Source organism: Pogona vitticeps, chromosome 2 (assembly GCF_051106095.1).
Source record: "Pogona vitticeps strain Pit_001003342236 chromosome 2, PviZW2.1, whole genome shotgun sequence".
Lineage (NCBI taxonomy): Eukaryota > Metazoa > Chordata > Lepidosauria > Squamata > Agamidae > Pogona > Pogona vitticeps.
In genome coordinates, this window is record NC_135784.1 from 248,802,578 (window position 1) to 248,827,733 (window position 25,156).

Genomic DNA, 25,156 nt, shown 5'->3' on the forward strand with positions numbered 1-25,156 from the left:
GGGGCTACCTCCAACATAGAGTCCTTGTCTCTCAAAGAATCTTCCAAAATCGGTGAAGGGACAGATGCAGAGATGGGAACAAGGTGCTGAGTGGATTCTTTAGTTTTGGTTGACTGCTTGGTTTTAGTTTGCTTTACAGGCTTCGAGGTAGCAGTAGCCTTAGAAGAAGAGGCTTTCTTTGTAGAAGATTTTTTAGATGGTTTTGCAGCAGATGCCTCAACAGGAGCAGTTGAAGGTGGGTGTTAGGAAATATCCTCAACACGGGAGGTAGAAGCAGGAGAGGGAAGCTCCTTAGCAGAAGGGTTGGAGGCTGACAGGGCAGAGTCCCACAAATGTAATTTCAGACGTTGCCGCCTTGCCTTTAGCGCGGCTTTGGTAAAAGTGCTGCAATGCTTACAATTTTGGGATGACTGCAATTCCCCCAAGCAGAAAAGACAAGTATCGTGCCCGTCGTGATAGGGAATTTTCCCAGAGCAAACCACGCACCGGCTAAAGGGCCCTGAGCGTTGGGGGGGCATAGGCAAACTAGCAAGCAGCGAAGCTGAGCCAGCAAAAATGGCAGGAAAACAGGGATCCGCAGAAATAGCAAAGGGCAGAAAACCAAAGCAGCCAAAACAAGTCCGTAAGCCAAAAGAGTAGTCAAATGCAAGCCAGGTCAAGGAAAGTCCAATAAATTCGATAGAAAAACTCACATTAGCAAGGATTTAGTAGAGCTAAGCCGAAAGGAACCACTTCGCACGACGGAGAAATGGAACTGAGGCTTGGGCGGGCAGAGCAAGTATAGGCAGTATTAAACTATGTTTCTTTTTCTACAGAGCTCTGGAACATTCCGAAGGAACCCACGCTGACGCTGGCTTAACCCTTTTGTGTGCATTCACAGAAGACCACGATGAAGAATCACAAGGAGTAACCAAAAAATAATAAAGAACAGTCTGTTCTTAAATAAGCAGGATGAATTATACTTTCTCTGGAAAAAGAACCAAACTGCGTGAACGGAGAGCTCAGAGAGATAAGACCTCAGTGGCAGCAAAAAGGAACTGAGGTAATCACCTCAACGGGCGGACTACGTGTGCTGGGGGGGTGGTCCTAGTGAACGCATGTTTGAGTTCTAGAATATTCTGGAGACCTCTGCGCAAGGACAGATTAAACCCATTAATGTGAATTCACAGAGACCACAAAGAACAATATTTCCTAAACTGGTGACTGTTCTTGTACACTATGCAGTCTAATCCTGTACTGCACAAAACTTACATGAATGCCACAAATCCTTGTCTTCATGTAGTCACAAGGCATACAACAGAACTACAGTATATGCAAGATTCAAATTCCTCCTTTGAAAAGGTAAGTAATGTAAAGCAAAACACACAATTAAGTTTAAAATGTTTATACATATATAGAGTTTTTTAAAAATACAGTGGTGCCTCGCTTAGCGATTGCCTCGTTTAATGATGTATTCGCTTAGCGATGAGGTTTTTGGAGCGATTTTGCACTCCATTTAGCGATGTTCCCTATGGGGAAAATTCGCATAGCGATGTTCAGGACCTTGCCTCGCTTAGCGATGACAGTTTTAGGTCCCCTGTTTCGCTTAGTGATGTTCAGTTTTCGCTATTTTTAAAGTGTCTTGAAAGGTTCAAAAACGGTTTTAAATGCTTGGGATCATTAGTGCACCTTCTAAAACCTTTGCAAACTTAATTTGGCTTTGTTCTGACTCTTCGTTAATTTTTGGTGAATTTCCCCCCCCATTGGAAAGTATTGAACTGTCAGTTTGACAGCTGTCAAACCAGCAGTTCAATGCTTTCTAATGGGGGGGGGGAATCACCAAAAATTAACGAAGACTCAGAAACTATTTTAAATGCTTGGATTCGTCAGAGCACCTTCTAAAACGTGTGCAAACTTAATTTGGCTTTGTTCTGAGTCTTCGTTAATTGAACCTGCAGTTCAATGCTTTCCAATGGGGGGGGGGAATTCACCAAAAATTAACAAAGGGTCAGAACAAAGCCAAATTAAGTTTGCAAAGGTTTTAGAAGGTGCACTAACAATCCCAAACATTTAAAACCGTTTTTGAACCTTTTAAGACACACTTAAAATTGCAAAAACGGACATCGCAAAACCATTGGAATGCACTGAATAGGCTTCAATGCATTCCAATGGGGGATACATTGTTTCGCTTAGCGATGTTTCCTATGGCCATTTTCGCTTAAGGACAGTAATCCGTTCCCATTGGAATGGATTAACCGGTTTTCAATGCATTCCTATGGGACATGGTGTTTCACTTAGCGATGTTTTCCCATAGCGATGTTTTTTTTGAACCAATTAACATTGTTAAGCGAGGCACCACTGTAATCTAAAAACCTATACTCCTTTTTAAGAGGCATGCAAGGAACAGAAGTAATTGTTACTGCTCCCCAATAATTGACATTGCAGCACTGGCAATGAAATAATGAATAAGTACAGCCATAGCAACAATTCCATTTAAAGATAATATCTCTTTTTTCCTATGCAGGAAAACAGGAGTCTAGAAAATAAAAGGCATTTGTTTCTATCACTTGCTGGGTTGGCTAAAAATCTTGATAGACGGATGATATGATATTGGATTCATATAACCATATAAAGCTTTGGAAGAGTGCAGAACAGTTTTACTTTGCACCTGAGGAGTGGCTTCCTTACATAGAGGTTCATTTCAAAGACAATATATCCAAAATCTTAGTCCTCATCTGATTGATATATACACTAATAATTAAGAAATAAAGATAAGGATTCCCCCCCTCGCAAAAAAAATCTGCACAGAATCCCAATAAACATCTCATAGAAGGGATCTGAATCTTGGTCACCTCAGTCTTAGACAGGCATTTTATTCATAAGTGTAAATAATAAATTTGTGCTGTCAAGTCAATTCTGACTTACGGCAACTCTTTTCAGGTAGAGAATTTTCCAGGTAGAGAATACTTAGAAGTGCTTTACCATTGCCTTCTTCTAAGGCAGGGATCTCAAACACACGACACGCGGGCCATTTGCAGCCTGCCGGATGATAGTTTGTGGCCCCTGCCTTGCCTGCCCCCCCAAAGTGTCCACACGTCCTCGCTGGCTATCTCCCAAGACAGCGCCTCTTACACCCTCCATCTGGAACTGCAGCCTGCCAGCCCGCCCCCCCTGTCTGCCGGCTGGCAGGCTGCAGTTCCGGATGGCAGGCTGCAGTTCCGCCAAGTGGAGCAAGAGGCGCTGTCTTGGGGGAGAGCCGGCAAGCGAGGCGTGCTGCTGGTCCTTTTCCACGAGCACCCAAGCGCCACCACGCGATGCCTGAGAGCAGAGCTCGCTCCTGGCCCATCCTCGAAGAGCGCTTCTGAGCCACCAACAGCAGCTGCCACTGCTGCCGCCACCGCCTCTTCCAGGGAAGCGGCTCTCTGCCTCTCTTTTTCTCTCGGCACCCCCAGCACCAGCCTGGCCAGCGGCTGCCTCAGCACCCACAATATGCTTCCTCCTCCTCCTCCTCCTCCTCCTCCTCCTCCTCCTCCTCGTCCTGCTTCATCCGCTTCGGCTCTGGAGGCTGCCTGGGCTCCCCTCGCAAAGTTTGGTCTTCTGTCATGGTGGCGGTAGCTGTTGCTGCTGGGTGCACCTTTTTTTGAGGGATGTCTCAGAGGAAGGTTGCCGGACCTCCATGTGTGTTTGTGTGCGTGTGTATGCACGCACCTGTGGGGGGCCTGCCCCATTCTGTTTAGATTCACGGGTACCGATGGGGGCTTTTCTCCTTTGGCAGGGCGATTCTGTGAGGGTTTTTTAATTTAAAAAATGTTGTGCCCTTCCCCCCCCAGCTAGGCGCTCGCTGGCGCTCCCTCCCTTCTCCACTTCTTCGTCCTGCTGCTGCTACTAGTAGTGAAGAGGGAGCCGGAGGCGGTTGTGGCCGGCGACGAGGGCTCACACGCCCCTCCTCCTTCTCCTCAGAGCCCCAGCCGTGCTAAGGAAACTCCTGGGTGGCTTCCTCGGGCTCTTGCTCCATTTGGTGGAAAATCTGATGCAGCCCAGCCTCACTCAGGCTCTGCCTCCAGCGGCCCCCAGGTAAATTGAATTTGAGACCCCTGTTCTAAGGCCATTGTGGATCACGTACAGGCTAGCTCTACTCATAGAAGGTATGATGGGGTATCACATTCCCAACTCTGGCTTTACAGACAGATACCCAAACCACTGAGCTATCCACTCAGCATTCATAAGCACAGAGGAACATATTTGTTGCTTCTATTCTAAAATCTCTAGTTTCTGAAATAAGTAAAATTTGTTCACAGCTTAAGTATAATGACAGTTCAAAAGTGTTTGAGAGTGCAAAAACTGGTACATACTTCTAACTAAACGTGTCCATGCAATCCACTGATTCACAGAAAAAATGTTCAAAGATTCAAACTTCTTACATTTATTATTGGGCACTATTAATATTCAGATAAAAACAAACATTGTCGGAAACATTTAATGTACAATCATAAGTTTCGTCCTGTGTCTTTAGCTGCTACTGCTCTTATTACACTGTTGCTATTTTATTTATTTATTTATTTATTTATTTATTTATTTGATTTATACCCTGCCTATTTGGCCCACCAGACCACTCTTAGGCGGCTATTTTGGAAATATTATAATTATTACTAGTTTCAATTATTGTTAACTTGCCTTCAGTGATGTGAAACATTGTTAGTTGCCTTAAGTCATCTTCTGCCACAAGTACCAGAAGAGCAGAATATAAATGTTTAAATAACTAAAAATAAACAAATAAAACACTTCTAGTCGAGATGAGATAGTAGCCTCTGTATTTTGTGTTATGTGCTGTCACGTCGGAACCAACTTATAGTGACTCTAATAGGACTTTCAAGGTGAATAGGATATTTAAGGAGTGGCTTTACCAGTTCCACGCCCTCAGTGAGTTTCCATGGTTGAGCAAGGAGTCAAACCCAGGCTTCTTGAGTCCTAGTCCATCACTCTATCCACTATACTTGTACCACACTGGGTATCCCACCAGTTGTTGCAATTAAATATAATCTCAGTTTATAGGGTGGCTTTTACCCTGCCCAACCTGGTGTCATCTAGGAGAGGAGGTGGAGAAAGGCTGACACAGACTCAAGAGGTCTCCTTTTCTAATTTTTCTGGAACAAAAAGTAGAGAACATAAACATAAATTCAATATCAGTGAGATATTTAAGGGATGATTTTATCAGCCCAACCAACTCCCCGTCAGTCTCCATGGCTGAGTGGGCATTCAAACCCTGGTCCCCTGAGCCCATCCCTTAATCCGCTACACTAGACTGGGTTACCCCTGTTTTGCACCTTACAGAAAATGAAAAATTAGTCCCCTTACCCAATGCCCAGCAAGCCTCCCACTTTCTCCTCCATGCCACCCAGTTATAATTAGTTGTCCTGTAATGTGATGTATTCTTATGGGGAGGGGTGTGTTAGTAATAATCTTCTGCTAACACCCTTCAACTGGCATTTCTCTGGACCCAAGCTAAATAATAAAACTAACTTACAAGGTTATTGGGTAATAAAATGGTAGATTCTTATCAACACGGGTTTAATTTTTAATTTAGAAAAATAAACATACCAAAGCAGCTTTCTGCAGAAAAGCAGGACTGCAACTGTACAAAGATCAACACTGCAGAGTTGCGCTGAATTAGCTGGATGTTGCACAATAGCAGAGGCATCAGTCCATACCACATTGAGAGCAGCTGGCTGATTGCTAAACAAAGACAGAAAATAAATACACAGAGGTGAAACAGTTCAGTGACAATGTACGTGCTTTAAATCCAGGGCAAGCCCTCTATCTGACTCTTGGAAAGCCAATATACTGCTCAGCGTAAATACTGAACTAGATGAACCAATAGGCTGACTGAGTAAAATATTGCTTCCTCTACAGCTTTAATGGCTGAAATCCTGTTGTGTATCTTACGCCTGAGAAGGGAAAGCGTATCACCAGCAGGAAGTAATTTTTGACAATTAAGAATTTCCTACTTCTCTCCTGTAGCTTTTCAAACTCAGTCAGGTCTGTGTTGACATTCAAAAGTTTCTACTGTAAAAGAATTATTTGGGGATCAATGTTCCACACTTTGGGGGTTCTGCTTCTTTAAAGTGAGACACAAACTCTTACCTGCAAATGTTCACAGTATTCTCCTGAGTACTCATTAAAAAGAAACAAACAACACAATTGGCCTTTTGAGGCTTTTCAGTTTCAACCCTTTGCTCTTGCGGCAAGGGAGATAAAGCTTTAATACTTTGCGGAACTTTTTTTTTTTTTGAGATGGACACTTCCTTCAGGATTCTGTAGCTGTTCAAAGTATGCCTAAATTACCCATTAAATTCATCGCTTTTATCAACTAGTAACAAGTTTCTGATTTTGTTCCTCTTCAAAACTTGAGCTGAAGGTGGGCAACCTGGAACTCTATAGCTCTCATCATCCTGGCTTATCAGCTATGCAGGGTAGGATAATGAGAGCTGCACTCCAACAGTGAACCCGGACAAGACGGAGGTCTTGAGGGTGGGTGGCCCTCCCGTCAGTGGCATAGGTGACTCCCTCCCTTTTGGAGGGATGACCCTTGCCACAAAGAGTGAGGTCTGCAGCTTGGGGATACATCTGGACCTGGCGCTCACCATGGAAACCCAGGTGGCGTCCGTGGTCCATTCCGCCTATTTTCATCTATGGCAGATTGCCTAGCTGCGGCCATATCTTGATCGGGGCCCCCTCACTACTCTAGTCCATGCGCCTGTAATCTTGAGATTGGACCATTGTAATGCACTCTACGTGGGGCTGCCTTTGAGGCTGATGTGGAAGCTTCAGATGGTCCAGAATGCAGCAGCTAGGCTTATTAGTGGGGTGAGAAAATTTCAGCATATCTCCCCCACTCTGGCTGCACTGCACTGGTTACCTGTTGTTTCCGCATCGACTTCAAAGTGTTAATGATCACATATAAAGCCCTAAACGGTTTGGGACCTCAATATTTGGCAGATCGCCTCCTCCCGCCCAGGTCTACCCGAATCATCCGACAAAGCCAGCAGTGGTGGCTGAGGGGACTGATGCCGAGGGAGGCCCGGAAGGAGAAAACAAGAAACCGGGCCTTCTCGGCGGTCGCCCCTCGGCTGTGGAACACACTCCCCACTGAAATTCGGCTGGCACCCTCACTGGGTGTTTCCAAAACTCAACTAAAAACCTGGTTATTCAAACAGGCCTTCCCCTCAGTCAACTAAGTAATTTTTTCTTTTTCTTTTTTCCCCTCTTGTTTCTTGACTTTTGCCATCTTGTATTATATGTTACTTATACTGTATGCTGTTTTAATGTGTTTTAACTTATGTAAGCCGCCCCGAGTAGATGTTGTCTAGAGGGGCGGGGTAAAAAACGAATAAATAAAAATAAATAAACAATCTATACCACATAAAAGCACTCCTGTCTTTTAACAAGGTGACCCTTGAGTAAAGAAACTGTGGATCGCAGACTATGAATCCATAATGGGACTTGGAGGCACTGTTCTACGGTGGCTCCGGTCCTTCTTAGAGGAGAGAACTCAGAAAGTGGTGCTGAGGGATTCCTGTTCAACACCATGGCTGCTGGCCTGCAGGGTCCCTCAGGATTCTCTGTTTTTCTTCTATGATATTTAACATCTACATGAAACCGATGGAAGACTCTGTCTGGAATTTTATGGTTTGGTGTCATCACTATGTGGATGACACCCAACTCCATCTCTCCTTGCCATCTAAATCCAAGGAAGCTGTTTCGTACCTAGATCCATGCCTGGTATCACTTATGGGCTGGATGAGAGTGAATACACTGAAACTCAATCTAGACAAGACAGAAGTGCTCCTGGTCTATCAAAAGGCAGATGAAGAAATAGGGATGCAGCCTGTGCTGGATGGGATTACGTCCTCTGAAAATACAGATGTACAGCTTTTGGGGGAGCTCCAGGATTCAGTTAAAACTAGTGCACCAGCTGTGCCCATTCCTAGAGAGGTCTGAGCTGGCCATGGTGACACATGCCTTAGTTACATGCCAGCTGGATTACTGTAATGGGCTCTGTTGTGGGGCTGCCTAAGGAAACTTCAGTGGGTCCAAAATGAAGCAGCCAGATTGATGACTGGGGCTGGTTACATTTAACCCCCACATGATCCCTGGCTACTGATCTGTTTCTGGGCACAGTTCAAAGTGTTGGTTCTAACCTACAAAGGCCTAAATAGCTTGTGCCCAAGCCATCTCAAAGATGATGTCTCCTATTACGAGCCTGCTCATGTGTTAAGACCATCAGGAGAGGCCTTCCTCTTGGTCCCATCACCTTCACCACTGTGTTTGGTGGGGACACAGGAGAGGGCCTTCTCTATGATTGCTCCCAGACTTTGGAACTCTGTCTCACAGGAGGCCAAATTGGCCTCATCTTTGCTGTCCTTCTGCAAGCAAAGACAATTATCTTCAGGCAAGCTTTCTGTCAGTGCCTGGCTGCCTGAATGGGATTATTAAATGGATTGTTATACATTATTGCTTTAAATATATTCTGAATATTGCTTTTGTTTACTTTTCTCAGAGTGGTATTTGTTTCATCCTTTTAAATACTTGTACAGTGGTGCCTCACAAGACGAATGTAATTCATTCCACCAGAAGCGCTGTCTTGCAAAAAAATCATCTTCCCTATGGGAACCGCACAAGACGAATGAAATTTATTCATCTTCCGAGGCATCGGTCTCGAAAAGAAAGTCTTGCGAAGCATGGTCATAGAAGAAACCATCTTGCGAGGCACCATAGCGATCGCAAAAACCAATCGTCTTGCGGGTTTTTTGTCCCGCGAGGCATTCGTCTTGCAAGGCACCACTGTATACTTATTTTTAGCTTTAGATATTGTCTTTCAGTTCTGTGAGCTGCCATGGGACCTTTTAAAGGAGAAAGGCAGGGTAAAAATATTTTAAATAAATTTATGCACAATTAAGGGAACACACACATTTATTCTCTGTTTCAAAAATATAATATAAACTTCAGCGGAATCCTATTGCATAACTCCACTGGGCGTATATGGTGATGAAGTCATCACCTGGTAATGTTAGTCTTAATTTTTAAAAAAGTCATTTAAATTCCTATTCCCCCCCCTTTTTTTTTCTGGTTCTGATGCTCCCTAGGGATGCTTTTTGCCATGGGGAAGCATTTGGAAACCTCAGAAGAATTAAAATGACATTCTCACATTTATGTGGCGAAGTTGCACCAACAAGTTTTCAGCCATTTACAGTGTAATCCTGAATCACACTGAAGTGATTAATCTTTACTCAACCTTATTCACTTCGAATTAAGTTCTGCATCTCATGGAGTTTGCTTTTACTTAAATATGTTTAAGATAAGACTGTAATTCCATTGAAAATAATGGGCTAGACTAGCCACTAAAATCATAGGAACTTGTGACTCATCCAGAATGTCAGCCCCATTGCTGTGATATATTCCAAGGAAGAATACTTTTGGATCTAACCCAATAAGCCTTTGTACAGCTAGTTTTATTTATCTTCTAAAATTTATTTCTTGTGTGATTATTCCAAAGGACTCCTAAAGCAGAAGCACAATGATTAACTATTCCAAATATGGATCTTTTATCATTAATTAACTTTGCTCTCATCTTTCTTCTTTAATTGCATACTATTTTTTCTATTTTACTGCATCAAATTATACCCCATCCTTCAATGTAAAAACATTTCTAGAGCTTATAGAACTCGTGCTAAAAGAGCAGCTGATAATAGCAAAATAAAGAAAAAAATAAAATCAGAGCTATTTCATTCTACTACAGTCCAAAATGCTGAAAAATTAGCAGCCTGGTAAAATAGAAAATCTTTGCCAGATACCAAAAAGAGACCAGAACCAGTACCAGACAAGCCTTCCTTAGGGATAGCATTCCACAAGTTAGTTAGTTCTTCCTTTGATTGGCACACATCTTATCTTACAGTGAGAGGAGAGCAGCCTTTGGAGATATAGCCAAATACAGCCATTTTAAAATACCAGTAGGCCCATCTTTGGACATCAAATATTCTAATTTCACACTTCTAAGCTATATTTCCCTTTGTTAGACCATGATAGATCTCCATCTTTTCCCACTAAGGCTGCAATCTTATGGCCCCTAGGAGGACCCCAAATCCATTGGGATGTTGTAAGGACATACCCAATGGCCAAAACATGAGACAGGGAGGTCTGCATTATAAGCTAGCTTAAATGGTAAAATGGTGTGATTATCCTCCAGGGCAGTGGTTCCCAACCTTGGGTCCCCAAATGTGCTTGGAGTGCAACTCCTAGAAGCCTTCGCCAAAAGCTGTGCTTGCCAAGATTTCTGGGAGTTGTAGACCAAGAACATCTGGAGACCAAGGTTGAGAGCCACCGTTTCTAGGTCTTTCACAACTCTGGAAATTAAAAATTAGCTTGCTTTTGTTTCATATCTGGTTACTGGAAGGAAACAAAAGGCTCTTAATTGAGCAAATACGGCAGCTGTGATGAATGCACCTCTACAAATGATACTATTAGTTCTTAATTGCAAAGGTGCACATTTTATCAGAGGGATGTGGTGGCACTGCGGGATAAACCGCAAAGCCTCTGGGCTGCAAGGTCTAAAGACCAGCAGTTAGAATTCACATGATGGAGTGAGCTCCCGCCGCTTGTCCCAGCTCCTGCCAACCTAGCAGTTTGAAAGAATGTAAAAATGTGAGTAGATAAACAGGTACCACCATGGTGGGAACATAACGGCGTTCCATGTCTAGTCACGCTGGCCACGTGACCACGGCAACTGTCTACGGACAAATGCTGGCTCTATGGCTTGGAAACGGGGATGATCACCATCCCCTAGAGTCAGACACGAGTGGACAAATTGTCAAGGGGAACCTTTACCTACATTTTATCACCCCCTTTCCCCCTCCTGATTGGATAGCTGCCTACTTTATATGTTTTGGCCCTGAAACTGGAAAGCAAAACCAACCTGGTCAAATCTCTGTACTGTTCTTGACTATCTGACATAATGTCACCACGTTCACCCCGAGATAGTGGGAAAGGAGGGGAGGACTTGGACCCACAGAATCCAAAATTCTCCTATTCCCCAACACATTCCAAAGAAGCAAAACTAACCCAGTGTGGGGTTGCTGAAAGGAAGACAGACAAAGAAAATTTAGCAGAGAGGGCTGTTAAAATGTCATTCTTTCAGTCTTCTGTCATACTGGGACAACTCCAAGAGAACATCAGAAAATAGGGTTTTTCCATCTCAGATTGTGCCTTCCTCTGCCTGTGCCATTTATTTGAATTAAAATCACTTTTAATTTGCATAACATTCTTCTGGAGATAATTTTAAATCATAAAGATATCAAATTTGAACATGGGTTAGGCACTTTTCCCATCAAGGATCATAAGAATAAACAGCTTCAGATGACTGCATCACATTTTCTCTACAGAAAGAAAGCATGTGGAAGCCTCTGATGCCACACCATTTATTTTTTAATTTGGAGAACTTCTCTGTAGGAAAGAGGGTTCACATCTTTCCTGAAGTCTGAAGTGGTACAGCTCAGATAGAATTACTACCTCTCTGAAACTAGGTCTAAAATTTATCAGGAATAAATTTCTTGAACTAGGAGGTCAAATACTAGGACTTCATCAAGCATAAGTTTAACAGATCTGTACAAAGACTGGTTTAATTTAGCAATCATATTACAGTGTTGAATTTATTTTGGAAATGGAGTTTAATATGTTGGTTTATAATTTGTAAAATGCCCTGAATATTTTTAAACAATCACCAAGCACAGGTTAGTTTTATTTATTTGTAATTGTCATCGGCTTTGCTTCTTCTACTTTACTATGCTAATTTTAGAATTAAACTTTCAGTTGAACAAGTGGTTGAGAACAATAATAATAAAATGCAAGTTAAGATTTTAAGATGTGAACATTCCTGCTATAAAAATAACTTTTCATACCTAGAATGGCATGTTCGGTGACTATCAGCAAGTCACTGAAGAAGCATATACACTACAAAATGAGCTGCTTTTTACAGTCCAAGGAAATCATTGTTACACATGAAGATTTACTTGTCCACTTAATCAAGAAAATTTATTTTCAATGTTAAAGAATGTTTTAATAGGCTTCCAACATTCCACAAACGAATGAATATAAAGTAGTTTCACTTTATAAAACAAACAGCACACAATAGCTCACTTTTGTGAACACAGTTTTTAATTTGTTTTGGTTTGCAAATCCTATGAACATTTATTCGGAATTACCCTACACTGAATATAATGGGATTCAGCTCAAGACTAAACAAGCATAGGTTAGTATTAGTAGTTAGGGGAGGGGGAACCCATAATATTTTCTATAGGATGTGAGTTAACGTATCTGCTTAAATATTAATGGACATATTGAGAAATAAAACATTGGCCAAAATCCTCTTCCATAGGTACACAAATGATTTAACTTTTGGAAGCTAATTATTTGAAGTCAGAATATTAGCAGAACATTACCTGTTGTGCCCTAAGTCACAAGACTCTATATGCATCAGATAATATCTAATGTGATTTTTCTACAGTGGTACCTCGACTGACGAACTTAATCTGTATTGGGATGGCGTTTGTACGTCGAAAAATTCGTAAGTCGAGGCAAACGTTTCCATTGGAATGCATTGAAATCCATTTAATCCGTATCTGTTTTTCTTTTGTATGTCGAGGCGCTGTTGGCAGGTAGAGGCATTAGTTCACATAGGAACTAATGCAAAGCCGGTTAATCCGTACTCTACCACCACTTTTTTCTTTTGACCTAAGATGAACTTAGGTCAGAAAAAGGGCAGGAAAGGTTTTTTGCCCTTTTTTTCTTTTGGTTTGCAGGTCGAAGCAACTTTTTGTGAATGGAGCCATTCGTAACTCGAATTGTTCGCAAGTAGGGACGTTCGTAAGTCGAGGTACCACTGTACTTGATGCTATTTGTCTCCAAGTATTATGCTGCTTGCACTATGTGGGTGTAAATAGGCAACAGGATTTTGGCCATTATGTACTAAGGACAATACCTTTCCCACAAGCATTCCCATTATTTGACGTAACTTTTGTCACTATATAAGAACAACTTTCCCCAATGTAGCAGCTTTAAATTTGTTGAAATACAATTCCCATCATGTCACAAACAGCATGCCCAATGCCTGTGCCAACAGCAAGGTAATGGAAATTGCAATCCATCACAGCTGGAGAACATCATGTTGGGGAAAGTTGTATAAGAGTGCTTCCCAACTTTGGGTCCCCAGATGTTCTTGGACTGTAACTCCCAGAAATCCTGGCCAGCACAGCTAGTGGTGAAAGCTTCTGAGAGCTTCTGAATCCAAGAACATCTGGGGGCCCAAGGCTGGGAACCAGAGTTGTATAAAGTACATTTTTATGCATAGAGTCTGCAGTCTTACTATATGTGTAACAGTGGAGAGAGAGAGAAGCAATTACTTTTCCTCTTCTGAAAAAAGATGTTTATATAAACAATCTTAAAGTTGTCACTTGCCTGCCTCCCAGTACAAAGCTATTAACTGTTTGATACAGAGTTTCCCCGACAATAAAACAGGGTCTTATATTAATTTTTGCTCCAAAAATGCATTAGGGCTTATTTTCAGGGATGTTTTATTATACAGTGATGTCATCTGGTTGCTGCACAAGGGTGGAGGGCAGGGTTTCACTTAACTAGGGCTTATTTTTTGGGTAGAGCTTATATTATGAGCATCTTGAAAAATAATACTAGGGCTTATTTTCAGGTCTTATTTTGGGGAAAACAGGGTAACATGGAAGATCTCTAGGAAATTCCGATTATATTTGTTAAGGATGGAGAAGTACTTTACATTTTATGAAATAATCCCAAGAGTACAATAAGTTACAACTGCTCCTATGGATGTTTTTGGCTCAGGTTTCAATCAGCTCTTCAGGCTACATAGTAAACTACTTTTGAAAGTAAATAAAACAGTAAAAACCTATAGAAATGCTCATGAAGGCATACCCAAGAACAAATTAGCTCTGCATGCCAATAACCTCCTACTTCTAATCAAGGAGTGGGTATAATCATCTATGTCTCTCCAGGTCTTTCTGTCCTACAATTCCCCTCAGTCCTAATGAGCACAGCCCACAGTGCAGCATTATGGAAGCTACTGTCCAAAAACGTCTGGAAAATCACAGTTGAGCCTTGTGGCAAAGTGGTTAAACTGCCGTACTGCAGCTAAAACTGAGCTCACAAGCCAAGGTTAAGTTCCAGGCATCCAGTTCAAAGTTGATTCAGCCTTCCATCCTTCTGAGGTCGGTAAAATGAGTACCCAACTCGTGGTGGTGGTGGGCAATGTGTAGCCCGCATAATTAACTTGTAAACCATCCACAAATGTGATGGGGCAGTAAATAGTACACTTTGCTTCCCCCCCCCATTCTAATCAATTTTTTTGATAGCAGATCTGTCTAAAACAGTATACTATATTGGCATATATTTCTAGTTGATGGTAGGGCATTGTTTCCAGCTGCTCATTTAAACTTTGCTCTGCTTGACAGCATGATTATTAGACAGAAAAAGATATCAAAAGTAGGTCACGAATGTGGGACAATGATTTTTTTCCCAATTCTTTCATCTTTGTCTGCCTCCAGTTGCACACTGTGCTCATTCTAAAGTATGACAGGTTTGTGTTTTCTTCAAACAAGTGCAAACTAATGGTTCTAATCCATGTGTGGACCAAATTCCTCAAGACAGTGGGAGGGGCTTGAGAGATGCAACAAGATTTTTAAAGGCCCACATTAAGTGTAAGACAAAGAGCATTTTTTTCAACATAGTAATTAGACACAGTAAACATTTGCATTTATTCAAACATACCGAAATCATTTTAGTGTCAACATTTGTGAGAAACTTAGGAACCTTCCAACATGTTTTGAAAAGGCTGTAGTACTATGTGTCATATTGCAAAATACTTTTCTATAAAGCCACATATATTCTTGGTACAAACTTCAGAACAATTTTAATCACATAAAATGAATTAATTGGTTTAAGTAAGAGCACTGCTGTTCAGATTTATTTCCAACCATAGAAGATACAGGTGTCATTCCCAAAAAATGTTCTGTACCAGGTTCATCTTGAGGATTACTCAGCATACATATTACAAAATCCTGCATAAAACTGATGATTTTCACCCAAAGCTTCACTTGAACTAATGCAAAAGTCAGATGAAGTTCATTAAATCTAGACATACCAGATTAAAAATAAATCTCACAACACATCCAGAAAAAAAGTTATCTTAGTACTTGGAAATGAGAAGCTTGAGCATCTTCCTCTGAATTGTGTACAAGAGAATTATGGTAATATCCCACTATGTCATCATTCATATATTCTAATTAATATGAAGACAAATGTGCTTAAGAGTTGTAAGATGACATGAACTGGTAGACTCTTTCCACTTAGAACTTTATAGCAAAGGATACCAGAACAGCAGTGAGTAATAAGGGCTTGAATAATCAAGATTCAGCCTAGTTAGCTTACCTACCAAAACATCTAATACATCTGTAATACATTTATATATTGCTTCTTTCTTTAACTTGTTTATTTATAAAGCAAGCACTTTTTCCCAAAAGTATATGCATATTCTGTTTATTTAAAATATGGATCCATTTATAGAATGTCAAAACATTGTATCATATGTATCTATATCTTTTTATATAATTGTTACAAAAAGTAAAACAATGCCACAGTACATTTGTACAATCAAGAGAGATTTCACAAAAATATGCACTTTTTTGAGCTGTATTACAATCAGTGGGTACAGTACAGACAGACAGGCACCTCTGTTTTTAATATTTTGTTCTGACAACAAATTAATCCTATAGTATGTACTTAAAGCCTTAAAGAGCTGTGAACTAACAGAATACAGTGGCACCTGGACAGCATAATCGGACAAATTCTGCTAAGGCAAGCACAAATACATCAACTTGTAGAAGGGGTATGTGTTGTGTATGTAAGCACACATGCATGTGTTGGAGACTGAGCATTCATGTGATTTTGTACTGTAACTTTAACCCTTCATTGCCAAGGTTTTTTTAAGTGTCCTCTTTATACTTTGGAAAGAAGACCTGACTCTGGAGCACTTGCCTTAATGAGATTTTGGATTTCTTTGAACTTGGGATGGTCTTTGTCAGCTATCAGCTGCAGCAATATAGCTTCACTAGTGGTAACAATAATCCCAGTCCGAGCAAGACGCTGAAAAAGCAAAACCATGTAGAGATGAGTATATGTTGTCTACGTAGCAAGTAACATCTGAACAATAAAACTATTTTTATAGACATCTTAGTGACAATATACAATGGGTTCATTATTTCCTTAAGAACGAAATAAGATGAACACAACTGAGAGTGTGGTGAAAGAACTTCGGTTGTATTTTAGTACAATTTAGAACAAACTAGACAGGGACCAAATCGCTGGGACTTTAAGTAGCACACAGTTGCCTGCATCCTTGATGAGATTAAATGTGAGCTGGAAGCAAGAGATCATCTCCCATGGAAGATTTTGCATTCATGAGAGTGTTCTAAGAAGTCCCTCTGGTGAAGAAAACAAGCAAAGATAGATTTATTTCTTGCTTCTTCTCAAAAAAGGGAAGTAAGGTGTCTCCTTAGTGAATCTGGGATTGTATAATGTTATCTGGAGCAGCAATTTTGTCAATAATAGCAAGTACCAAGTATAATTTTGTAAACTGAGTCTATGCAAAATAAGGATCAAACAATCCAAAAGGAGCATATTTTACATATGCTTCTTATACAGAACGGCAAATCTGTAAAACAAAGCTGTAAAAGAAATAAAAATGAATGGCCATTACACCAATAGAAATGTTTTCTCTGCTATCACTTTTCTGAGGGGTTGCTGATTACTTAGCTGTAAATTAACAAGGGTCTGGAACAAAACTAAGAGTGAATAATGTTAACGCAATGCAACAGGCAATATTTCTGCCTTTGAGGGCCAATTTGGATACTATCTGGGTGCCACATGGCAGCCAGAGACAGTGAGGACTGATATTACCACTCTGTCCAGTTAAATCCCACAAGCGATCCCCTTCAAGACTTCTACTTTTCCATTACGAGCATCAGTAAAATAGTGACATTGGAAGCAATATCACTATATGGGTGCTGCTAACAACAGCTCTGGACAATTAGTTTTCCTGCATCATCTGGCTGAGTAATAGAAAAAACTGTTTTTAAATTCCACGGGCTGCTGACAAAGGACTGTCTACCCTTAAATTAATGTATGTTTATTAGCTATTTTTTATAAAAAATAAATAGATAAAAAGACTGAAGCATATTGTACGCAAGCTTTGATAAAAAACTAGTCACACAAATGTATGAATGCAATATAATAAAAACAGCAAATACAGTAACTATAAATAAGAACTAATCAAGCAAAACAAATCAAACTAGAAGATTAAAAACTGTCAGAATGACATTTCTGCCAAAATACCTTTAACCTGGCTTTAACCTGGTGTGAGAAAAAAATAGAGTATCAATGCCCATCAATTCTTTTGGAGACCAATATGCCCCAGGATCTCTTTGAATACTGTGACTGAAATCTTGTTGCTTAGCGTTGCAACTAGAACAGGCCCTTTGAATTAATGAAGTTACAGAGGAATTGACTTACCAAATCCCAAATGATTCAATGGACCTACTCTAATTATGGCATACGATGCTAAGCAATATGATTTCAGTCATTATGTGCCTCTATTAAATACCTTAGCAGGGCTTCAACAGAGTATCTTAAGAAATGAGCCAACTGGCATGGGAAGAGGTACTCCTTCTCTACTAGGGCTCCAAGCTGTTTAAGGCTTTAAAGGTATGCACAAGTCCCTTAAATCATGTTGAAATAGGGATGCCACCAAGTCAATTATTTTACAACAGCTGTGATATGAACAACTCTAACAGTCAAGATGCTGGGAAATCAAGTTCTGCAACAACTAAAGCATATAGGTTTTCTTTCATGGTTGCAAATTACAATAATCCAGTCTGCAAGTTAGACTATGAACTCCTATGGAGAGACTTTGTGTCCAGAAATTGTCACATCTGGTGAGCTTGGTTTGAAGTGAAAATCTTAGATCAAAGAGCATCTCCAGACTGAATATATTTTCTTTCAGAAGAAAAGCAATCTTATCCAGAGTAAGCTGAATGCCAGTTTTCTAGATGTGAAAACCACCTGACCAAAGAGTGTCTACATTCATGATTCAGTTTAAGTCTACTGACCTGTATCCAGCCTGCTGCTGATAGTGTCTCCAATCTATCACCAACACCCTTTCTACTAGAAGCTCAGTGTTCCCATGATAGACTTTGTGCCTTAATCTAAATAACAATTAAAGCTTTACTCAATGTGATAGATTTGCCAAATGGCTAAAGTATTCCACAGTGCCACCACAGTCGACATGGTGCCACAGTGGTTGAGGAATTCAACAGAATGCTCCTAGATCAAATGTAGTACCTAAACATGCCTGCTGCACTAACTATGCAAGAATGTGACCAAGACGATTTTTTAAAAAAAGAATGTTTAAGCATTCCAAATACTTGATTTTTAACAAAAGTAGAGGCTAAATGAAGGAACATCAATGTCCTTTCCAATGATGTAAAAATAGTACAGCTGCATCTTTATTTCATGACAGCACTACTATCAGATCTACTGCTGAAAGAAACATATAAAAACACATCTTGCCTAACCCAATATGAAAACATTCTTTACAATGAAAATACTTTTTGAGTAATGGTTGTTCATCGAGTTTGTCTTCAAACTCTCTAAGAACTTCCTCAGCTTACTCCATTATCAGTCCATTTTAAATAGCAAACTGCTTCTGCCATCCAACCTAATCAGTTTTGTTGAACTGAATTATCAGAAAATCTTCTTAGGAGATTCATGGGATACTTGGCTATTTGTTATGGCAAATTATAATGAACTGTTGCACTGTACAAATATAAAGTTCTATATTCAATATTGGTCTCAACTAGAGTACATTTGTTGCAATCCATCAAAATTTTGTACGTGAATTAACAATTCTCATTTTAGTAGGGTCATTCTAACGGAGGCTAACAGTGAATTCAACCCAAGATTTCTATACTGTATTATGTTTTGCATAATTCTGCTCTACTAACACTGAACACAGAGCTTCATATGTATACCATATGAAATATTTTAATTTTTTTTTAAAAAAATCAAGTTCTTCCCAATATCCAAGGTACAACTTACATATAGAACATACTACTACATGGCTTATATCTGATCCAGTGGGCTGTTGTCCTTATACTCTTTGTACGTCATAAGCATTATACAACAGATTACATTAAGCTTGTACTTAATCAGTGTAACTGTTTGTACTAAATACCAACTTTCTATTAACCCTCCTCTCATTTCTAAAACACATTGGCAAGGTTTGCTAGCTGTTGTTGATCCTGTTCAGTCAAGAGATGAGAGTTACTCAGATTTTATAGGCTCTGGAAAAACTTTGAGAAAAACACCTGCAAGATTAAAATCTGCCTGGTCAATTTCTTTACCGTTCACATGGACAATATCCAACAGCTCCTCAATAATCTTTCCTGACATTCTGAACTTTTAGCACCACTCAATTACTTCTCAAAGAGACTGCACCAAATACAATTGCTAGAATGTGGCAAACATGTTTTTAATAAATAAAAACTCAGTTCTTAACATGCATATTGATTTCTTCAATGGAAAAACAGATGCTCACCACTTCTCTTCTATGCAGTACAAAACTTTGAGAAAAGTCTGTACAGTACTTAACACTCTGTTATAGTCTAAAGCTTATTAAACTCAGTTTTATGTACATAACTATCCAAATGGAATTACCTCTAGGGCAAACATTCTGTCCATCATACTTCTTGAGGAGGTTGCATCAGCCACAATGTGAACTTCCAGACCTCTGCCCACCAATTCCAGTGCTGTCTGTTGGATGCAGACATGAGTCTTAAAAGAAAAACAAACAAACAAAAGACCCTAACTTTATTGGCAATTACATAGAATATTCAAGACAATATAACTAAGACTACAGGACAATATATAAATTCACGTATTTTCCAGTTTCTCAGACATGGAAAAGAAACAAAATGGTTGTTGTTTAATGCAAGTTTAATACTTTACTTTTAAAATCAGTATTTAATGTTTATCTGAACAGTAGCATTGCAACAGGACATGGATGGATGGATGGATGGATGGATGGATGGATGATGGATGGATGGATGGATGGATGGATGGATGGATGGATGGATGGATGGATGGATAGAGACAGACAGACAGACAAGACAGATAGGTATAATAAAGAACCTACTTCGACTCCAAATAAAACAACACTGCGTACTCCAGGAATCTCTGCTAAAGCCGCCTCAACTTCCGGGAGTACCATAGAAAATTTTGTTTTAGGTAAGACAAGTTTAGCTCCAGTCAAGTCAATTTCTTGCACTGTGCTTCCAAGACCTTTGGGATATTGTTCAGTCACAATCACTGGGATTCCTAAAATTCGTGCACCCTGGAGCTGCAAAGAGGAAAAATGCACACAAGACTTAAATTACTTATCTAAACAATAGCAACAGAAGGGGAAAAAAACCCTAGGTAGCAGCTGCTGTTGTAAGAAACAAAGTAAATGCTTACCAGTCGTTGTCCAACGCTGATTATATCCCCAAAATACTTGATAGCAGGTCTGAATCTCTCTTGCATATCACAACAAAAAAACACAGTGCTTGAAGGTGTGAGATTGCCCAAAGTAGTTATCTGAGAAAAAAGAAAATCATAAACTATCACAAATCATCACCTGATCATATATAACGAAAAGTATTTCATAGTGGCAGCCATCCAAATACCCACTTGAAATGAGTCCAAGTGTCTGTATCTTTCCATTGTAATATTTGATTGTTTCTTTGAACAGCATATACCCATGACTCACCATACACAAGTCCTGTTCTAGAACAAAGAAGTTGTAACATCCAAAGCCCTTCCAAATATGTAGGGCTGGTTATGCAGTTCTTTGGAGCCTAGCCATTATCTTTAAGAACAACTCTTACATGCAATTTTTCCAATGTGCAATCTAGGCAACGTTCCACAGCTACTAAAGGTTTAAAAGGCAACAGGCATTTACAGAGTTTTACAAGCACAGCAAAACCGAATAGCATGGATAACAACAGATCCATAATAGCTTAAAAACATACAGAAACTGCTACATTTGACAATTTTAAAACTCAAATTGAAATGATCTAAGCAAATAACTAAAAATGCAAGGCCAATAAGATCAGAGCACAGAGTTTTGACTCCTGTCCTTTGACGATGCCGGCCACAGAGACTGGCAAAACATTAGGAAGAAAAACCTCAAGAACACGGCCAGACAGAACAAAAAACCTACAACAACAAACCAATAAGATCAGTTTATCTGACCTCAGGGTGAAAACTGAGGCAGTGTTCTAAAGGGAACCACAGTAGGTTCTTCACAAGTTGTGGGATCCCAATTTTGCACTCTGCATCAATGCTGGATTCCTAAATTTCTTCTCCTGTGCCAAGGAACTCTGTTAGTTCATTCCCTGGGCAACAGAAAAACTGACCAGATCTTCATTTTTCAAAAATATTATATTTCTTACACACACACACATCTATCTATCTGTATATTTCCATTGTAATATATCTCTGTCTCGTCATACCATTGGTGTAACTGGCTAGCGTCAATAGTAGATGCAATCTAGTACTGCATGGAGAGACACATCTTTCCCACAACTGGTATATACACTCACTCTTCACTGTGACAAAAAATAAAAATAAAATAAAACAAGTTTTTCCCCACTAAAAAAAGCCACAACAAAATGTAGCAAAATACTACAAAACTGTTCCAGGGACCAGAAGGGAAGCTGGTGTGTTGGCAATATCAGACAACTTCCCACAATTGGCTTCTCCCTGAAATCATATTAAAACCTGCAGAAGTTATTTTCTCCCCCAGAGTTTGAACAGGACAAGAAATATGCTTGGAGATGCAAACAGAGGGGGCATTATCAAATCACTTTCAACACTCTCAAAATGGTTGTGTTCCTCTTCAACCTTAGCCATCGTGCTCAGAACATGGGAAGAACCTCTGCTGAGTCAAAAGGATCTAGAGGTTACTACTGGAACAATAGGGTAAGCTAAATCTCTGAAACTGCTGCTATACAGAAGCCCATTTTAGAAGGCACTGAAGCAAAGCAGAACGTTAAACCATTAATTTTAAGTCATGTCTGGATGCTTGACTAACAGAGGCAGTGCCTCAAGTGAGAGTCTCCAGGTGCTACAACAAAATTCAGTTTCTGCTCACCCAATGTTCCCAAATATGGTACAGCTGAGAAGACAGATTTCCTAGCCATGTATTGTTACTCACGCATTAAATCAAAAAATGGTTTGGTTGCAAACTCCATTAAATACAGGCGGGGCGGGGTGGGGGGCAGGGGAAATACTTGTTTACTAGTGACAGAACATGATTTTCGGTTTAAGTGAATATGAGATCATGAAAATAGTGCTTTCAGCAGATTAAAAGGGCATTAAGTAGCTTAGAATCAAAAGGTTACATCCAAGTTTAGTAATCCAGTGTTTTTCTCTTTCAGAACTGACCATTCAAGCATGTTTTTATGCAGCCCTTTGTAATGAAAAATGTTTTCCATTCAGAGCCAGGACCCAAAATGCCACATGCATATAGGAGCATTATGATTATCCCTCTCCTGGGTCCACCTCCTTATGCCCACCTAAAAGACCTTAGAAAGTTCAAGAGGCTCCAGAGAATTGTCACATGAACCATAAGGGTCTGCTGCCAAACAGTGGCTTGCCCTTTCTTCAAACAAACAAAATGCCTTGCACATCATCCAAGAGAAATCTGTGTGTTGTCTGAGCCTCTTGACCGTCATAGCATGCCTTCCTGCCTGTCTCAAGACATTTCTCCCATTTCTGAATCACACTATAGGCAATCAATTTTTGAAGTAATGCTATGGGCTATTTCTTCTGGATTATCCAGTACATGTACATTAAAACTGCACTTTGTATCTCCTCCCTTTGTGGTAAGGTGGGTACATTTACAAGGGTAACAAACTCAGTCTGTCCCTCTTCCTCCTGGGTGGGTTTCTTCCTACCCTACTTATGATGGTGAGAGTGAAAGTGTCAAATGCCCCCATTTTTGGAAACCAGTATACTCCAGAGTGGATTTTATGAAAGCTACTGTACTACTGACAGGATATGATTACCACCCCTAAGCCATGAACTCCTTGGGTAACCTAAGGAGGCAAATCAGAGCCTTCCATTATACTGGTTCAACTGGCCTACTTCAAGGAGTTGCCCCTAAGGGCTCTTAAAACACATATTTAAACACTCCATTCATGTCTGTTCCTTTATAATATTTCTTTTTATCAAAGTGATTAACAAAACACTATTAAATGACTAGCGTCCTTTCTGTTAAAAGGAGATCCTGCTCTCTTCTCCACCCTGAAGAGGATGCGGAGGGGCGAGAGTTTGACAGGACTGTTCCTGCTCTCGTCTGAAGGCAGGTAAGTGGCACCTTTTCCACCCTGGGGCTTTCAGCGCCTCTTCCTCCTCCTCAGTTGCAGCCCAGTGGGTGTGAGGAAGAGGAGACGCTTCCCGGGTGGCGGTGGCGGTGGGTGGGCGCGCGCCCGCGCGTGTACCCGAGCGCGAGGAGAGCCCGACAAGGCTTCCTTTCCTTTCCTGGGTTAGGGGGGAAAGCACGTGGCTTTCCCTCCTGCTCCCTCGGCTCCTCGTCCTTCCTCGGGCTCCCTCTCACCCACCTGTATTTGCAGCGGGACGAGGCGCACTTTGCAGCGCTCGCTCACCAGGAAGCCCTTGGGCAGGTCGATGTATTGGCTCCACTCCTCGGAGAAAAGCTGCACCACGAACTTGCGGTGCATGTCCAGCTGGTCGCCGTAAAGGCTGAGGAACTTCTGGATCAGCACCTCGTAGCCAGAGCCGTGAGGCACCGTCGAAGGCCTTGCGAACACCGAGAAACAAAAAAGCACTGGCACGGAACCAGAGCCGCCGCCGCCGCCGCCCGGTAGCGTGGGAGCGGCGACGGCGGAGGCTTCGGGAAGAAGCTGCTGCTCCGCCGCCGCCGCCGCCATGTTCAGAGGCAGCCGCTCCAGTTCCGCGCCGCCGCCGCTGCAGCTCCTCCTCCTCCTATTGCTGCCGCCGCCGCCGCCGCCGCCGCCGCCGCCTCCTCCTCCTAGCCAGACGGGAGGCGGCACCGGCTCCCAGTCGCGGCTCCTGCTCCTCCTCCTCGCCATAGCAGCCAGCGCTGCGCTCCCGGGGCTGGCCGACGAGGAGTCGGTCTTGCTCTCCGGCCAGCGGAGTAACCCGCGGAGGAGCTCTTCTCTCCCCCCCCCCCCGCCTACTCTCCGAAGACAGCCTTTAGCTCCGAGTAGCCTTCGCAGAAGCGGAGCCGAGAGGATGCCTCTCTTACGCACGTTGTGGCGCTGCCTGATGCCCAAGGAGCCGGGCGGCGGGTGCGGTGAGGGAGAAGCCAGGTGGGCAATGACGGCAATAGGGAGCGGCCCCCGGGGAACCGTCTCTGCCGAGCAGCCTGAAAGGGTATTTTGGAGCGACGACAACAGTTCAGCTCCTCTGCTGAGGAACAGGACTGGTCGTCGTGCCCGCTTCTGGTAGCCGCCTCTCTCTCCCCCCACCCCACCCCGGTGTGCTGTGCCACCTGAGGGCATGAGTTTTCTTACCGTTTCCTGTGGTCAAGTGTTTTATGCTATCCAATGCCTGAAGTGAGCAGGCGACCAGAAATAGAAAGTGGCTGGATGGGTATAAAGACACTGTATAAGGTGGGAGTGGGTGACAAACCAGGTGGTGCTATTGTCTTTATTTTTAATTTAAATTAAGTCACATTTTTTCCAGGGCAGCCTACCAGGAAGCCCGTGGGGTATATGAAGGAAAAGAAAAATAGCTGTATAATTGTCAATCAAATTATAAACCAGTAATTAGAAATCCAGCCATACAGTGTCATGAACACCTTGAGGTCTGCATCCAGAACCTGTTCTCCCTGTGAAAATAGACTCATACAGGTATAGCAGCCAAAATGGGGCTAAGCTAGGGGTGAAAGGAGGAACCCATAAGCCAGATCATATATGCCAGACTATGGCTGTACCCCTGTGGACACGGAAATGTTAAACTA

The 25,156-nt window shown here is 41.5% G+C and overlaps 1 protein-coding gene and 1 long non-coding RNA gene across 4 annotated transcripts; both read right to left on the reverse strand.

The window, feature by feature from the left end:
• Nucleotides 1-4,538: 4,538 nt before the first annotated feature.
• LOC140704900 (uncharacterized) lies at nucleotides 4,539-5,714 on the reverse strand. The gene is made up of 2 exons (XR_012084384.2): nucleotides 5,578-5,714; nucleotides 4,539-5,123 (listed from the first exon to the last, which is right to left on the reverse strand). It is a non-coding gene; the product is annotated as an uncharacterized LOC140704900 (long non-coding RNA).
• Nucleotides 5,715-14,786: 9,072 nt separating this feature from the next.
• ISOC1 (isochorismatase domain containing 1) lies at nucleotides 14,787-24,692 on the reverse strand. 3 transcript variants are annotated; one of them, XM_072992391.2, is made up of 5 exons: nucleotides 23,772-24,692; nucleotides 20,623-20,742; nucleotides 20,303-20,506; nucleotides 19,825-19,941; nucleotides 14,787-16,197 (listed from the first exon to the last, which is right to left on the reverse strand). In XM_072992391.2, the coding sequence occupies exons 1-5, from the start codon at nucleotides 24,261-24,263 to the stop codon at nucleotides 16,051-16,053; spliced, it is 1,080 nt and encodes a 359-aa protein (XP_072848492.2). In that variant the 5' UTR covers nucleotides 24,264-24,692; the 3' UTR covers nucleotides 14,787-16,050. The 3 variants fall into 3 exon arrangements, with proteins under 3 accessions (XP_072848492.2, XP_072848493.2, XP_020653212.3); XM_072992392.2 differs by having other exon boundaries at nucleotides 19,825-19,920; nucleotides 23,772-24,357; XM_020797553.3 differs by having other exon boundaries at nucleotides 23,817-24,355.
• Between the last annotated feature and the right edge of the window lie 464 nt (nucleotides 24,693-25,156).

What these genes read in the sequence shown, in the direction of transcription:
- ISOC1 (XM_072992391.2), bottom strand. Translation starts at nt 24,263, where the DNA reads ATGGCGAGGAGGAGGAGCAGGAGCCGCGACTGGGAGCCGGTGCCGCCT. An exon ending in TCGTCCCGCTGCAAATACAG is followed by an intron (nt 20,743 to 23,771) that starts GTGGGTGAGAGG and finishes CTTTTTTCTCAG; the next exon opens with ATAACTACTTTGGGCAATCT. An exon ending in ACAGAATGTTTGCCCTAGAG is followed by an intron (nt 16,198 to 19,824) that starts GTAATTCCATTT and finishes TTGCTTTTTCAG; the next exon opens with CGTCTTGCTCGGACTGGGAT.